General features: G+C 43.1%; 2 protein-coding genes across 3 annotated transcripts in view; one reads left to right on the forward strand and one right to left on the reverse strand.

Moving 5' to 3' along the window:
- Positions 1–14,232, reverse strand: part of TIMP3 (TIMP metallopeptidase inhibitor 3) — a 37,092-nt gene extending 22,860 nt beyond the window's left edge. Inside the window, exon 1 of the mRNA XM_014876970.2 lies at positions 13,908–14,232. Coding sequence (XP_014732456.1) covers positions 13,908–14,031 — 124 coding nt within the window. The 5' untranslated portion in view covers positions 14,032–14,232. The remainder of the gene's footprint in view (positions 1–13,907) is intronic.
- Positions 1–17,479, forward strand: part of SYN3 (synapsin III) — a 183,621-nt gene that overhangs the window by 83,749 nt on the left and 82,393 nt on the right. The gene's annotated exons all lie outside the window — the stretch shown is intronic.

Here is a 17,479-nt window from a genome sequence, read left to right on the forward strand (position 1 = left end):
GGAAATACCTCGTCTCAGTCCACTGGCAGCAACACAATCACAAAGCAAACTTGTTTGTTCATTAATGCAGCAAACCCAAGAACAGCCCATTGACAAGGACTGGAGCAAGCGAAGGGAATCTAGGTTTGTGTTGTAACAGGAGTTCTCAGCATTCAGGAAAAGCTAGATTTCTGTTTTAAAGAAATTCTCAGCATTCAGAGAAAGCTAACTATAAGTGTAGAAGGACTAATGAACTGGAATCTCTCCCAGCTTGAGAGGTAGCATGTAACCTGATAAAAATCATCACTTCCAGAAGGGGATGCTGTTACTGTTAAGCCATCAGGGATGTTTTTGGAAAGGCTTTTTCCTGCCAGGGATCGTGGCTTTACTTAAGGAACAAATTTCTAAAGTATATTTTTCTCAGAAAAAAAATCAACCTATTTTTAACCTGCTTCAGCAGTTCTATTCAACTGCACTTGAAGTCTTAATGTTGATGAAATGACACCTTCATTCAAACTGGACATTTTGAATTAATCCTTCAAAATATTAGATTCAGAGGTATCTGAATCACTTTTCCCAGAAAATGCCACGCTGAAAACCCCAATATTATAATTTTCCCCTCACATTTCAGATGAAATTAACTTCCACCATTTCAAAATTCTCTATGAAGCAGAAATTCTGATCCTCCTCAGCAAGTTTCTACCCTTCTCTTTCACTCTATAAATCGGGTGGCAACAACAATCTCTAATAACAGAAGCAAGAGTAATTCCATTTTTCTCCTCATTTTTTCAGACGTGATGAGTAAATTCATAACAATGAGAGCTGCAGGTGCTGAGAACTTACTTGCATAATTTCAAAAAGTAAGAATTATCCCCTACAATCTCGGAGTATCTAAACTAAAATCAGCATTCAACATCAAAGATCAGTCCTTTAATTCACTGTGCTAATAAAAGTCTGTCAACACTGCAGACGGTAAATGAACGTAAACCTACAAGTTGCATTTTTTAAAAGCAACTTAAGACCACAAACACTAATTTAACCTGTTCCTCAAGTAAAACATCAGCCTGCTGAGTGCTTGTACTTTGAGCCTGCAGGCAAGTCAGAAAGTCAACTCTATAACAAATATCTTCCCACTCTCTTTTTCCTTTCTGGCTGTTTCCAACATTTTGAGGCAGTATTGTTTGATTGCAGGCTGCTTCCTGAAGCTGCTTCCTTCAACTGCCTGCTGAACCCAGTTGGAAACTTTCTATTGATTTTAACTGGAGTGGTACCAGGCCCTAAATAAGTAGTGGAGGAATCCCTAGACTTACAAACTGAACAGCTGTCTCTGGCTTTCCAAAAGAAAAGTTATTCCTGCAGCTGTTTTCCCCTAAGTGCCATATCACTCTAAATTGTTACAGGACTGGAGGGAGGGGGAGAAGGTGGAATCTCAATAACCCATTAAAAAGGCGCATGGGCCATTGCGCAGCAGCTCTTTCAGCTCGACTCGGGCAGGGTCACTGCTGCCAGGCTCAGACAGCCCTAAGGGCACGGGAAAAGTCCTCTTCTTGTTTTCACATCTCATTCACGCGATGGATAACGAGGGGGAGGGAGGAATCAGATTTTGGGTTAATTAGCACCATGAACAGACAGCTGCATTGTCATTAAAAGTTCAAGAAGTCACCGGGGTCATCACCGAACTGCGAGATGTACACACACGCACACGAGGCACACGTCTAAGCCTGGGCTTTGGCAGCCTTGCTCGGGCTTTCCCCTTCCCCAAGGATACACTTTGAGTCAAGAACACTGAACTGTTGTGGCGCTCAGGAGAAGACAGAAGGCATAAAGGTACTCCCTCTGAATAGCAGTTTTTCATCCCCTTGGAACTGCTTCATTTCACACGTAATATACCAACCAAGAATAGTTACAGAGCTTTTTTTCTCCTGAGAAAAATCAGAGGTGTGGCTTACCAACGTATAGTTTCATGTTCACTTCTAATACTCTGTGGGATAAGCAGAACCCCAGTTAACAAAAACATGCTGTTGGTGCATACTGTTTCATTCCACAGCTTCCTTCCACAAGCAAGGAAGCTGAGGAAGTGCAAGGGGACATTAGCAAATTCAGAAATGAGCATGTATGAATAATAATGAAAAGATAAAACCTCTAAAATGTCAAGGACTGCTATTAATAAGAGTTGGAACAGTGTTAGCCTCAGAGAGTCACAAGTTGGCTTAGAAACAAAAATAACAAATTATCCAACTATGCAAAACAGCCACAATTACATTCTCCTTGCCTCAGATTGCAGTAACATTTTCTGTTAAGGGATTTTAAGGAAAACATAAGACAATTAAGGAATCCCCTGCCACCTTCCAAACAGGGCAGAGAAGAAATATAATCTTGAATAGCTGAAACACTACTGTTTCTGCAGAAAGCAGACTGGCACTGTCTGGTTCTGTCAGCTTCAGCTTTGGTGCCTATATATTCTAAAACCAAAGTGGATCTGAAACCACCATCATTATAGTGAAATCTCACCGAAACATAGTTTTGTTTTTCTGGGTAAAAGCATTACAGATCCTGCTTACTCTCCCTATTATATTATATACTATAATGACAGGCAAACATGTAGTTAGCTCATGAGTGTATAGTTCCATTCAGTGCCTGGTCTTTGGCAAGAGAAAATACCCTGGGAATACAGAAACAAGATTTATTTTATTTAACACCTGTTGATCCTGGTGTACAATGATTGTCCACATTACTGCATTTTAGTATCTTTATGACAATACAGCATATTGCAGCAACTCTAGCAGAGATGTTCACATGAGGAAAAAAAAGTAGAATAAAGAGATACAGTCCAAAATTCAGAGAAGGGAACCAAGTGGGCTAAGCCACTCCTCTAAATTATTTCCTTCCTATTCAGGACCTGGATATTTTTTTGAACCAAAACTGCCTTTCCCATATTTTTCAACTGTGCAACCTAGTGATGCTTCCTCAAAGCACTGCCACACATATATATTGAGGAGCATGTACTGGAGGAACTCTGCCATGTGCTGACCTTAAGACAGATTGATGAACAAACATTGAACCTGCACAAAAATATGAATCCCCAGGCGTGCCAAAACAACTACCACCCTAGAATCCTGTTCTGTCCTCTCTTCTTCTTTCTGTCAAAACAGCAGTCAGGATGTGAGTAGGCAATGTAAAATTCAGAAGAGGAGAGCTTTGAACAGCACAAAGAACAAAGTTTACGTCAATAGCCCAAGCTGCCATGCTGCATAAAGGACAAACAGGAAAGCACTTTCTGAGACAGGAGGGAAAGAAAGACCTGGTGCCTTCCTTTACCCAGCTATTCCAACAGACATTAGTACTAGAGGAAATCAGTGAGAGAGAAGGGCATGCAGAAACAAAAACGAGATCTTGCACTGACAGGAAGGAACCTATTGGCTTGAAAACTTTCCGGTGCTAGTGAAAGCTTTGTTCCCCATACAGCCAAATACACCAGACAGGTGTGGTCTGATGCTCTCAATCTACACCATTTCTTCAGTCAATTTAAACATTCCATTGGAATAAAGGCTGTCAAGGACCTGCTTCCCACCCTGTTGGGTCTCCCAGAAAACAGAAAAAGAGGTCAAACAGAAAAAGAGGAAAACAGAATACACCAGCAAACTCAAGAGACTGCTACAATTTAGAATGCATGTGGAAGGTAGATTAGACACTCATCCTGATAAAGAGAAAAAGACTCCAGAGTTGAAGTACGCCTCTAAAGAGTTTTGGAAGGAACTTAAAAACTCCATAGATTGAATCAATCTCTAATAACAAGGAATTAAGATGACAGCCTGAGAAGGGAGATTTGGGAAAGTCAGAGTATCCCACATCACCCTTCTTCAAGGTATATTTTATCAGTATCAGGACTCCAGCCTCACTGGATGATGGAAATGACTCAGTATCACAGGTTCTGCTGCAGCATGTCTGTTCTGAAGTAAAAGTGTTAGAGGCAAAATACTGATAAGGGTCACTAGATATCTGCCACCTGATCTAGTTGAGCTTCTCTCTGAATGCTTTAAAACCTCCCTGTGATAATTTGGAGTCTCCTGAAGTACACCTAGAAGTTCTATCTGATATTATAAAATCTCTTTCTCTGCTCCTCTGTAAAGCTGCAAACTGTTACACAGTGGGGAAAAGCAGGACAGCTGCTTAATTCTATTGAAAATATACTGTCTGTAGAGAAGATGGAAAGAGACTTATTGAAGTCTCTTTTTTATCTTGATCCTCTAAGGAAATAACCAACTAAATCCTTAATCCCCAACCCCTTGGGGAACGAAAAAAAGGAAAAAATAAAAAAGGGACAGGTGCTGCTCTTCATATTTAAAAAAGTAAAACAAAAGGCTCAAAAACTCATCCTGCTCCCATCCCAGCACAATCCTTTGCAATACTGAAGTTCTTGCACAGGAACTGTAGCTCTTGTCTTCCCACGCTTCTCTCGGTTTGTGATTTTTGCCCTGCAGGATGCTAAGGGAGGGCTGGGTATTTTGTGGCTATTGAAGTACTGTACATGATGGCTATTTAAGTGCCCCAGGGAGCACTTTGCTCTTTTATTTCCTCTTGGACTGATCCACCTCACCAAAGCATTTAAGATATTCATTTAAGTATTGCAAGTGCTATACTTTTGCATGCAGTGTGGTCTCTCAACTAGTTCCATCTTCTCCCCACCCTACATTCTCCCAAACACCAGAATTCTTTCAGCTTTCAGTTCTGTGCCTCATGTAGCACATGATTTCCTCCAATAAATATTTTCCTTAGAAACACACTCACGCATCCTAATCCAGAGGTGAGCATATTAAACAAGGAGGATGTTTCCCTCTTTAAGAAATTTAAAGCAGGGGACTCAGCAACCTCACACTTCACAAGATAAAGCACAGGACCCAAGAGTCACTCACTTCACAAGAGCTTGTCTAAAAGCTCTTTCATACTGTCACCTCAGATCCATTTTATCTGCAATGTGCATTTTTCTGGACCTGTGAAGGGAAGGCAGGATATTTATAGAAGTGTCAGAGGAGGCAGGAAGTAGAGAGCTGGGATGGGTGCTTGGAAAGTGTATAAAGGGCTTGGAGCACAGGGGTCAGCCTGGAACTCCATTCTCCAAAAGAACACAGAGCTGAAGAAGTGTCTGGGGAATAGCTGGTTTTCCACAGTTATCCCCTGGCTCACTCCTCCTCTACCTGTTCCCTTTCCAACACCAGCCATTTCCTGTCTTTCAAAGTTAAGCGGAAGTTTTCCATTCTGTGGTTTTCCTGTCTTGGTACAAGCAAGAACATTTTTTTCTCTTATATTTTAACTGTTTAGAGACCAACAATAAAACCTGCTCACTGGAGGGAGAGCTTCCTATTTATAGCTGATCCATGAAATTTGAGAGGGCTGATTAAACATCAGAGGAGCAAGATCTTTGCTTGTTCATGTATTCACTGAGCATGAGAGATTGAACTTGTTGTCTGAACAAATGCTCCAGTGCTCCTCTATAGCAAATTAACAGACTAACATAATGCCAGCAGGCCTCCCTGCTGACTTCACTGCAGTAACACCCAATACTGAGGGAAACATGGAGAAAAGGAAACAGATGTTGAAGTCTCCATACCATAATTACAATGCAGCATGAGGGAGTTAAAATTCAAGGCCTTCATTCTAGGCCAGCAGGAGCTTGGGTCATTTTGAATATAGCCCTGTGAAATAGAAGTACTCCTGTTTCCTATAGGCTGTTGTGTGACTTTTTTTCTTTTTTTTAATGAATCAGTAGGGAACAAGAAGTAACAATGCATTACCTTCATGCTGTTGCACCTGGTGTAGCCATTGCTACCTGCTCAAGCTTTGTGCAAATTTGATGCAATTTATAGCTGCTTTGCTGAAGTACCAGTGATCACCCACGCCAGCAGAAAGCTGGGCTTTTTCATGTCAAAACTGAGGAATTAAGAAAGAAAAAAATCTATGAGGTCTCTTTTCCCTCCTTGGGCCCTTTAACGTGCCTTTCTTTACCTCCCCAATAAACTGGTTCTAAACTCTTATGAGCCAGCAGGATTGCAGAGCTCTGACACTTTAGAAACAGACAGGTAGCTAAGGAAGATTGTAGATTTTTTTATTAGTGTGCATTTTTGCCCAGGATCAGTAACAATGTGTTGAACAATGATGGCACTGCCATTTGCACACTCTCCTTTTATCTCCTGGCTGCAGTGGGGCAGGGTACTACATCATGTATCTCAAATGTACCTTTAGACAGGATGTTATATATGGCTTCATTTCATTTGCTTCTCCTGCTGCTCAATCTGAATTATTTTCCAGCTAAGTAGTATTTTTCTTATAACTCACCTGGCAAAAATAAAATACCGAGCCCTTGACACACACCCATACAACCTGCATTTCTTGAAGAGCTGTTTGAAGGAACTTTGCATTCTGAATGGAGGAAGGCAACATCTTGGCTGGAGTCCAGATAGAGTAAAGGGCATGTGCTCTGCCCATGGCCAGTCCACACAGCCAGGTTTTTTAAAAGCCTAAGCCTTGACTGCCAGTCAGAAATTACCATGCTACCAGGCTGTTAGGGATCAACCAATAGAACATCAGATTGTTTTAATCAGGGTTCTAGTTAAGTGTTCCCTGAAGCCCAAGCGCACACTCGCTCTCCTGGATGGACAAAATCCACCTTAGGCATGCTCCACATCGTTCACCTAGCTCCAGGTGGGGTGGCCTGCCATGTGTCACAGCCAGTGACTCCTCCTGGCTTGACCAGCCTGTGTTAGTTCTTCGTCAGGGCTTCCACACTGCACCTCTGCCTTCTCCAGGAGTCTTTCTCTCCTCCTATACTCTTGAGATAGTCTCTGGAGGGCCTTTGCCACTCCTGCAGATCCTAAATACTTTCTCCTGTTACTGCTTTCCTACTGTGGCCATTCTCTTCCCCAACCTGTAATAAAGACAGAAGATTTCAAAGCTGAGCCCACTGACACTGAACTCTAGCTCCACAATAGCCCAAGATCATACCCCTAAGCTGACAATGGCCTCTCTACTCTCCAGGCACTGATTTCTGCTGGTTCTGACACATTTCCATCCAAGGAAGGACACCCCAAACGACCTCCTTTCTTCCTAAAGTAAAAATGAGATTCTACATTGCAGGCAAACCATAGCTGATTTTTATGAGGTTTGATATATTTTTTTGTATTTGCACCTCTCTGCTATTTAACTAGAGTTTTATTGTCTGTATACTGTTTCTAAGGGCTCAAATTGCCCTTTAGAAAGGTCTTATATAAACACGAGCAGGAATTTGGACTATCCAGTCAACATTAATTTTAGCACCATGCAACTCAAGAGACTTCTGCCTTGTTTCCAGAAGACTCCCAGTATCTTTTCTAGCTGGCAGAAATTTTGAGTAAATAAAGTAATCAGAATTATGTGAAATTACTTGAATTTTTATGTTATTAGACACTGTCAGGTAATGCACTTCTCTCTGGTCACTCAAGAGAACTACTTCACATTACAGTAGAATGTTAACTTTGTTTTTGACAATAGCTTTTAAGCTCTCTAGTGTTTGTAACATTCCTCTTAGAAACCTGAAACGATCAAGTCAAATCCAACCCTGATACAAGGTGGTGAGACAAGTGGCAATGCACCTTCCATACACCGAGCATGAGGCTTACGAGGCAGGTTCAGTATTTCCTCTCCATATTTATTACTAGGACAGATTTTAGATCTTGTATAAAAGAGGGTGCAAATCCATTTAACCCACCTTGGTCTTATTTACCTCGGGTCCAGCACCAGCCTACTACTTTCAAATAGCAGAAATTTGAAATTCACACTGGTTAACAATTCTTTTCTCAAGCTATTCCAAAGCAGACCCAGTTTAGCCCTAGTTTTAAATAAGGCCCTATGGGCAAATTGCACTGGTAATTGTGTCACTGGTGGGCAGAGAAGTGATAAAGCCTCAGCAGTGTGCATCCCTCCCATAAGCCCTGAGTAATTCTACACAGAGGGTTACCAAAGAAGTTGAACTTCAACTCAGCAATTTGCAAAGAGCATTCAGTGCCACAAAGCTGTGGAAAAGCTGAAACAGTCTTGGATAGTTTCAAATGTAGTCAGCTGCTCTGATCAGCCTTATCTCAGAGAAGTCTGTGTAAGGGATAGTTAGCTTAAAGAGTAGTAAGAGTCCAATAAAGTTCTGCCAGTAAAATTTCAAGTGTCACATGTGGACGTTCTTCAGAGGTTTAGATGAGCTACAGTAGGCCTTTAATGAACTCTCCATTTACTTAACTAATTGGTGCTTAAAGGCACAATTTTCCTCTCATCTTCTACACTATCATTTTACCAGCATAATTTGCTTCTAGTTCATATTATCATATGAAAGACAGAATCATACCCTGGAAGTCCACACCAATAAGCAGCACATTAGAGCAAAAGCCTCTTCATCTTGAAATGAAAGAAAAAAAACCCCAACAGTTATAGGGAAACTCAAACACAGGCACTGCTGACATTATGAGGACTGAAAATAAGTTCCTTAGCTTAGTCTGGTTCAGAGCTGGCAAACACAGCATGCCCGGTTTTGCCTGTTGACTTGAACCAAGCTGTCCTCAGGTTTACCAGCTCTTACAAACTCTCAGCATCTGGTGGAAGTTTCATTTAATTCCAAGACCTCCTCTCCAGACTAAACAGTCTCCTTCTTTCAGCAATGCATACTTCCTTGGGCTACCTAAGAGCACCACATGGTATTGGAGCTGTCAGGAAAAAGAAGTTGACCTTAGACAACATTGTTACATCATAAAACTGAGTTTCCATCTTAGTAGTTCTAACATCCAAGGTGGGGCAAGGTGATTCAATGAGTGCTCCTACTAATAATGCTTGGCCCCACCCACTCTGGCTGGGATTGCACTTGAGTACAGAAATCCAGTTCATCAGATGTAACTCAGCTGCCACATCCAAGAAAGTCTGAAAGTGCAGGACTAACTGTATCAGTGTCTCAGAAAAACTGAAGTCCACTGATGGAGCTGAGAGATAATTTGTCACCTTGTGTCAATTCTATGGTCAAATAATCAAATCTGCTCATCCTGAAAAACAGATATGAATAAGGCAGGTCCTTCCCAAACCCAGATGTAAACACTAGTATTGTGTATGGCTGTACATAACTATGTTCCCACTAGCCCACCTCTTTCCAGAAACATCAGAGGAGCAATTGGCAGGTGGAAAGTTCTAAAGAACATGTGGGAAATCAGTGAAAATAAGAAGGAAAGAAATGTCTGCATAAAGCAGGAGCTCCAAGGCTTAAGGTTGGAACATCTGTCTCTCTTCTGGCTCAGAGGCCTTGCTGGAGATACTTCCTGCAGGAAATCTGGAGTAAGCATATGCAATAATAAAAAGAAATAACATTCTGCACTACATCTTCCAAACAGTAATTTCCACCACTTTTATTTTTTAATACATACATTTGGAGAAGTAACTCCAGAACTCACTACTCTTATAAGGACTAAAATTGTAAATAATCACACACACAAAAAAAACCAAACCAAAAAAACACCAAAAAACCAAAGAAGTAACTTCCACTTCTACTAAATTGGACAGTTCAGCTGCAAGGGCCATCTTTCTGTCAGGAGACAGGACCAGTCACAAGGAACACCCTCTTTCAACAAAGTTTTTAATGTGAACATTAGAATTCCATAGAAGTTAAACAAATCTCCTCCATTTCTTCCCATGTAAAATGAAATCTGCAGTACTTATTTTTATTCTTTTTTGAAGCTTTATGGGATGCCTCTCAGATTTCCTGTTTCTGAAATGCCTCCAAGGGAAGTCCAGTCTAAAAATAAAATCACATCATTACTGCCTCGACAAAGTCTGATTCCAAAGTGGATACACTTTTGCAACTATTACCACAATATATAACCAAAAAAAATTAGTTTTAAATTAATCTCAACTGTAAAGATTGGTATAATTAATTGGACCTTACCTGTCTGCCTTAGAGGCTAAGACAGGACATTTGATATCACTACAACAAAATAAAGAAATCATGTTCAAAATCTCACATACGATCAAGTGTTCTGCACATGTCTTTTAACTTAGTAGTGAGAAAGTAGAATGATCCACTCAGGGAAACCAGTGAAAGGGCAGGTTTTCAGTTAGGTGGTTAGACTCCAGGCCAAACAAATTCACCAGTTTCCCCCTTCTCAGCTGTTGCCTTCTTGCTCCTCTCTCTCATTCTCAGTTCAAAAGATGGGAGCCCCTGCAGGTGTTGTGAGCTCTGTGCTGTGGGTATAGGAGGACGGAATAAAGAACAACTTCCACAGCACCAAGAGACCCTTAAGAACTCACCCTCACCTCCCTGGAGCTTGCCACCTCCATCTCACCAAGAGTGAGGTTACTTAGAACAGAGAAGAGCATTATCCACATTTCCTCCCACAACACAAACCATACAAAGGAATGTTATTTTGAGCTCCTCTGACCTTAAGTAAGAGACATCTAATAGTGCCATAGCTCTTCTCTATAGTATATGTACAAGATAGAAATAAGACAGTGTGGAGTGAATGAAGTACTTTATCACTTGCAGACTTGTTTGTCAAAAGGCAGTCTGCAATTTCACGTATTTTCTCTCTTTTTTCTTTTTTTTGAGAGGAGATGTGGGGCAGAGGGGGGCAAACAGGAGGTGCTTTTTAAACCTGTGAATTCAACATTCAGCAGCCAAGCTCAAAAATTTCTGCTGTTCATGCAAAAAAAGGACAAACAAGTCCCTTTCATGTCAGCTATGTCCAGCTGGAAATGTCACAGCTTTGTCACAAAAGAATAAAGCATGCCTGGTGTCTGTTCTTTCAAAAGGTCTCTTAATTCAAACAAAAGAAAAATATTCACATCTGGAAGGGGTCGTACACAGAGGGCGGGAGTGGAGGAAGCAAAGTTCATATGGCAAATCATAGCAGTCACTGTTTGTCCAATTATGGTACTGCCTCTTCTGGCACTTACTGATCCCATTAAAGAAAGAAAGCCAAGAGTTAAAACAGCAATTTTATTATTGATTGGCCCCATAGGGCCAGATAAGACACCTCTTCACTTTTGCTTCATTCACCATGATGGAACAGTCAGGCTGAGTGAAAAGCTCCCCTGTGACCAGACTAGCAGTGGTACCTCTTTTTTATTCCCCTCCCTCCTTTTTTAAAATCAAAAATGTATATACATTGTTATTTATGAAGTTCAAGATTCCTTCAAAGACCACAACCTTCACTTTTAAACGATGTACATATTGAAATCCTACCCTTTCCAATCGGTTTATTTGGCCATCTGTTTCTGCAAAGATTAAAACCTTCTAGTGACTGCAGGGTTGGGAGGCTGTATCAGAACTAAGCCACCGGAAAATGAAAAATTAAATGTCTGGTGAGATCAGATTAAAGAAGAAGAGAATAAACTTGAGAGTAGGACTTCACTGATTAAGCATGAAATATCAACAGCAGAAGTTTGCCTTACAGTCCTCAACTAAAAGTTTTCTCCTTCTTCAAAATGCAGTGCTTCTGAAGATGAAAAGCCTCTCCTAGGCTGCCACCTAGCTAGTTAATTTCTTACATTGTTTTAGGAGCTATTTTAAAAGTCTCTTTTGCTCCAGCCCTTACTGCACTGACTCCTCCCTTTAGAGCTGGTATTTTGTCAGAAGTTTCAAGAGCGATAAAAACTTGCTGCCAAGTCCCTTTCTTCCCCACAATGTGTTTTATAACCCAGCGTGTAGTTTAGTCTGTCTAAACACTGCACTAGTACACTGCCATCAGTTTCCATGGAGATGATTAACTCCTCCAAAGCCAGAAAGCTTTAGTGAGCTTTTTGTCTTTTCCGCATAGGAAGAACGTGACAGCGTTTACTAAAATCAGGCTACAGAAATATCACATTTTCCAGACAGTTCTAGCAAATGTAAGGATTTACTTTTGCTTCAACCCATCAGAGACCTGCAGTCTTAACCAGACTTGCATTCAAGTCATTTACTTGAATAGGTTGCTCTTTCCCCTCAAGCTGCTCTTCCTTTGCATTGCTATGATGTCTGAAGGCATGACAGCCCCAGGGACGTCAACTTTTTGAACTACTTTGTCTCAGAGCAAAGCCAAGGAAGCCAAGGCTTGAGATATAATGAACAGCCCAGAAGAAAGAAAGGAAAAATGAAGGGAAGACTTTGAACTCAACCAGAAATTGGAGCAGAAAACAGAAAAACTTCGTGCCCTAAAAAGTTTAGGAGCACCATTATATGAAACTTCATTGTTTACTCCTAGTCACTTATGCATCTAGTAAGAACATACTGTCAGTGTGTACTCATTACAAAAATATATTTAATACCTTTTATTGAACCAACACTACCTCTCATCTATTATAGCATGACCTAAACAGAGCAAGAAAGCAGTCCCTCTCCCAAAATGCAGCTAATGAAGGCCACATGCTGCCATCAGCTTTTGCTGTGGAAAAACAGTTTCCCAGTCTCACTTTCACAGAAAGGACAATCTCCCTGGCAGTTGTCACTTAGGTGGCACACTTGTTGATCCAAACTATGATAATAGCAACAGAAGTCTGAATAATTTATTTTCCTGGAAGAATTTCCCAGTATAAAGCTATTTTATAAAATGTTTTCCAGGCTATCATCACTGAAGCAAAATGCAACCTTCCCACCACTTTTAACATGGAATGGGGTTTTTGGCATACAGGAGCAGATACACTACATAAACTAAACATTAATAACCAGGCACAGAAACTGAAGTTTCTGCAGAACTGAAGGCAAGAGATAGATCTTTTGCCACTAACCTTGGCTAATGTGAAAAGGCTGCTGGCAGCATTCATAGCAATGGGTGTTCTGCTGCAGTGAGAATTACTTTCTATTTGACTTCTATAGCAGTTGCCAGGATTTCTTTGCAAACTCTGCTCCGAGTCAGTACCATGTGGGTACTAGCAGTGCAAAGTCCCTGGCCCCTTTTATGCTGTGCTAAGACAACCTACAGAGAAGGCAGGAGACTTGTGCCGTCCTCTCACCGCTGCTGAAGTGACAGTCTGTATTTGCCACTACATGGACATGTGTCCACTAGTAGCTCAAAGGACACCACTAATTGATTTCATATATTTTGCTACTGAAGAGCTGCCAAGCAACAACTGTATTTTGTTACTCACCCTTAGCTACAAGCAAGCCAACAAACTTGGGAACAGAGTCTCTGTTACCTCTTCCTCAGAGATTTTTGGTGCTGTCCTTGTCCCCTACCTAAAGTTAGTGTAATGAAGAACCCAAGGGATGCTGAAACCCATAGTGGAAAAAACATCAGTCAGGATCCAATGAAAGCGTTTCAACTTTCCCAAAGGCGTGCAGGTATACATACCTCCCACAGCTGCAAAGAGCACAGTGCAGCATGCAGAAAGCCTGGAGACACTGGGTACCGGCTTGTCCAGCCCTTCCCAGCGTTACAAGCACAGCACCACAAGCCTGCATGAGCCGCACCTCCAAACAGCCGCCACGGGCTGTTTCTTGGCTTGGGAGGATCCTAATCCTGCCTCCTACTTCTTGTCACCAAGTTGAGGAGGAAATTTTGGCAGCCTACACCTCCAACTGTGTTTCTGTCCTGCTTTAGGAAACATGCCACTCTAACAATTACTGATTTCTTTAAGGTACTTCTGGCAGAGGCTGCTGCCGCGGGACAGGGCTTGGAAGGGCTGGGCGGGGGTCCGCCACCACACGCCTCTCTTCTTACCAACCCAGGCGTCTGCGGCAGCAGCGGAGCCAAACCCGCTCCTGGAAAGTCAGGTCACGGCTCTGCGGAGTGACCCGCCCGCCGCGCCTCTGCCCTCACGGCGTGACCCGCGGGACAGCGGCTGCCCTGCGGTGACAGCCGCGCTGCGGTGACAGCCGCGCTGTGCCCCATCCTCGGGGTCCCGGCAGCTCTCCGGCTCTCCCGAGCGGGCGGCTGCGGGGCACCGGCACTTACCGATGTCGGAGTTGCAGAAAGCGTCCTGCGGATGGATGGGGACGCAAGTGCAAGCCTCCACCACCAAGTCCCGCAGGCTCCAGCTGCACAGGAACACGACGAGAAAGTTCAGCCACGCCATCATGTTGCCCCCGAGGTGCCTCCTCACTTCTGCGGAGCGGGAGGCGGCCGCTGCTGTGCTCGCCTGACTTTATTCTTGCTCGCTAACAGCCCGTGCGCCGCGGCTGCCTGCCCTGCCGCTGTCTCAGTCTCTCTGGCCGGCTCGCTCGGCGGTGCGGGTGCGGAGCTGAGGGAAGCTGAGGGGAGCCGAGGTGCGGAGCGCTGCGGACCGAGCGGCACCGGCGCGCAGAGTTATACCCGGCTCGCGCCGCTCGCGCTCCGGGGGCGCCGCCGCGCGCGGCCAATGGCAGCGCCGCATTACCTCATCGGCGCGAGCGCGGGGCGGGGCCGGGCCCGCCGCGCCTTATAGGGAATAGAGCGGGCGCGCGGCAGGCGGGGGCGCGGCCCCGGTTCTGGCCCCGACCCTGGGTCTGGCCCCGACCCTCTCTGATCCGATCGAACTCCATCCGAGTCGGTCCCGTCCCGGTACCGCGGCGCGAGGGAAGCCTCGCTCCGTTCCAGCTGTACCTCCCTCGTACCGGCGGGTGTCCGCCTGAGCCCGTCACAGCCTCCCCCGGGCCGTCCCGCGCCGCTCTTCAGGGCACCTGGAAAACGTACGCGGGGCTTGCGGTTCGCTTGGAAAGCTCGCGCTGTTTCCCTTCAGTCTATCTGGGCTGTCTGCAAACTGACTTTAAACTGGAGTCATGGCACGCTATTCAGGCTGTTCCTAAGAGCTTTCAGACAGCGATCAGATAACGCACAAGTGCAGTGTGCTGCTGCTTCTCCTCTTCCAGCAGGCAGTAGAAAGAGGATGGGGGAAAAGAAGGACAAGACCTATCTGAACCGTAAACCACGATTTTGCCCTGAATGTTTTTAATCCTGCTCGGATGCTCCTTTTCCACCACCCAGTAATTCCCCTTCTGTGGCTTTTCAGTCACTAAGGGGTCATAAACTACTAAAACCAGGCTGGAGAAAGCAGTGTTGTATCTGTCCGGGCACCCCCAACATTTAATCTCAAAGTATATTTTAGCAGAGCAGCTTTAGTGGAATTTAGAGAAATGTCCTGTTTGTTTTGTTTTCCTTTATCCCCTTTTAGAGCTATAAATTTCTATCAGCTGTAGAAATGTAAATGTTATAGAAGAGCTGGGACTGTAAGGAAGGAGATTGCCAGCTGCATGATACAGAGAGTCTTATTATCCTCCAAAGGGAACTGAAGGGTGATTAATCACAGTATCAAACCAGTGTATATAATGTCAGAGTACTTTCCACAGGGTTTACAAGACTTAAGCGCGTCTAGTTATAAATTATGCTGGTATTAAAGGCCAGGGGCCAGCTGTCCTAAATTTCTATATAGTCAGCTAAGTCTTTAGATTTACAATTCTGCTCCATCTGGGTGAAGCACAGCCTGCCTACACCTTTTCTTTAATCATATTGTCCATATAAAATTAAAATCTCCTGTCTTATGGAAGCACAGGCTTTCATTTGGAGCAGCCATAGGCAAAAGCTTCAAGATGGGTGTTGTCAGTAGGGATCAAGGTTGCAATGCCAACAGTGGAAAACACAAGTTCCTATCCTCGCTGTGACACAGACAACCTGTGTGGCAGCTTTGCCTCACTGTGCTTCAAATCCCTGTGTCATGGGAAACAGTGATGGGAGCTGCTCAGGAATGTGCATTAGTGAACACACTGAAAAAATCAGATGGTGTTGAGGTATTAACGGGTCCTATAAGTATGTATGAGATAGGTATTAAACAGGTTGTTGCATTTAGACACGTCAGAGTCATTGGGCCCAAATTGCAATTTGAGAAACTCTACACAGAAAATACTTTAGGTACTTGGACTATCTGTTCAAGGTACTACAAGTGAAGCTGGATCCATCAGATTGGGTGGACTGTCATTTCAGTCTCACTGGGTGTAAACAAGGAACAACTCCACCGACCTCAGCAGAGCAATACGGAAGAAAAATGAGGTGTGTCTGACACTCTCATTTTTCCTTTGTTGTACAAAGTTTGATATCCACCAACATCATGATACACTTGGCCCATTAACGTCTCAGATCAATATCTGAGAGAAGTGGAATTCTGCCAGAACCTGACACTGGTGTAAATAAGGGAGAGTTTGGCCCACACACAACTAGATTATAATCACAGCTCCTGCACCACCTCCCTTCGCTCTCTGGCCAAGTAACTCCCTTGAGTATGTTTCTTCATTCCTATAATAACACCTTTCCTGTGTGTTCTGAGCACTAGCATGCTAAATGCTTTGTAATAAGCTTTTAAGATGTTGTGTGCTGTGTAAATGCTGAGTGTCTATGATACACGGATACAGGACACATTCAGAGGATACTGAAAAACAAACTCTTTAATCACCTTCTCGATTTCTGAAATGGGAGAGGAAGGGGCCTAGAAATTACTGAAGTTCCACAGGGCCCTCCAAGGTATGGAAGTAGCTTGTTTACAGTGAGGCTGACCAAGCCAGTTAAAGTGACACCAAGTTTGTGCTGATTGCAGGAACTAGGTCACTTTTGAGATATAATCCAGAGACGCAATCAGATCAGAGAAATGGAGTGACATGGCTTGACCCAAGGACTGGGCACATCTCTTTGGAAGGGATGGGGTGCAGGCTGTCAGTATGGCAAGGCTTACCACTATATTCTATACCACTCTCTGGGAGATGATCCAGAATTTTTTTTATGCTTGTATTATCATTGCCTGGAGTAGTAGTACCTGTGTTTGGTCAGGGCTTAGCTGATTCACCTGCTTTTTTTACAGTTAGATATTCTTTTTCAAAGAGATTAATTTCTCTACAGTAGTAGGGATGCAGTTTTTCAACCAGGACCAAATACTGTACAATAAGAACAATATTTATTTTCCTCTTGAAGAGTACACTTCACACAGAGAAACCAGAGTGTGTTATTTTTGTAAAGTATAGGTAAATCATACTCAGGAAAGTTCAGTCTGGCCAGTAGCCTGCTTGAGGCCTTTGTTAAATAGTTTAATCTGCCTGTACACTCATTTTATCATCTGCAAATAGAGATATTCTATGTTATCCCCTGATAATATCCATTAGATATCCAATATTAGCCTCTCCCCTTTAAGACCTACCAGCGAAGTGAACTCTGAAAAAGCCAGGCAAGGATTCTGAGTGTTTATTTATACGAGAAAATATTGACAATGGTGTCAGAGTAACAGAGAAAGTCAATGAAGGAACTGAAAGAAGAATTCTCTCTGAATTCCTCTTCTATGCCCTATCTGCATGGGAAAAACTGCAAAGGGAATAAAATAAAATAAAATCTATCATTCCGCTTCTTTGCTCAGATAAAGCTTTAAGCCTTATATGACCATAAAGAGGGTAGCATTGAAAGAAGGAGAAAATAGAGACCTTGATCTTCATATGAGAAAATTCAAGTTCACGTTTGGTTAATGTCACCAAATAAAGAAATCTATGTTATTCCAGTCTTCCATCAAGAACACA

Source organism: Sturnus vulgaris, chromosome 5 (assembly GCF_052056855.1).
Source record: "Sturnus vulgaris isolate bStuVul1 chromosome 5, bStuVul1.hap1, whole genome shotgun sequence".
Classification (NCBI taxonomy): domain Eukaryota; kingdom Metazoa; phylum Chordata; class Aves; order Passeriformes; family Sturnidae; genus Sturnus; species Sturnus vulgaris.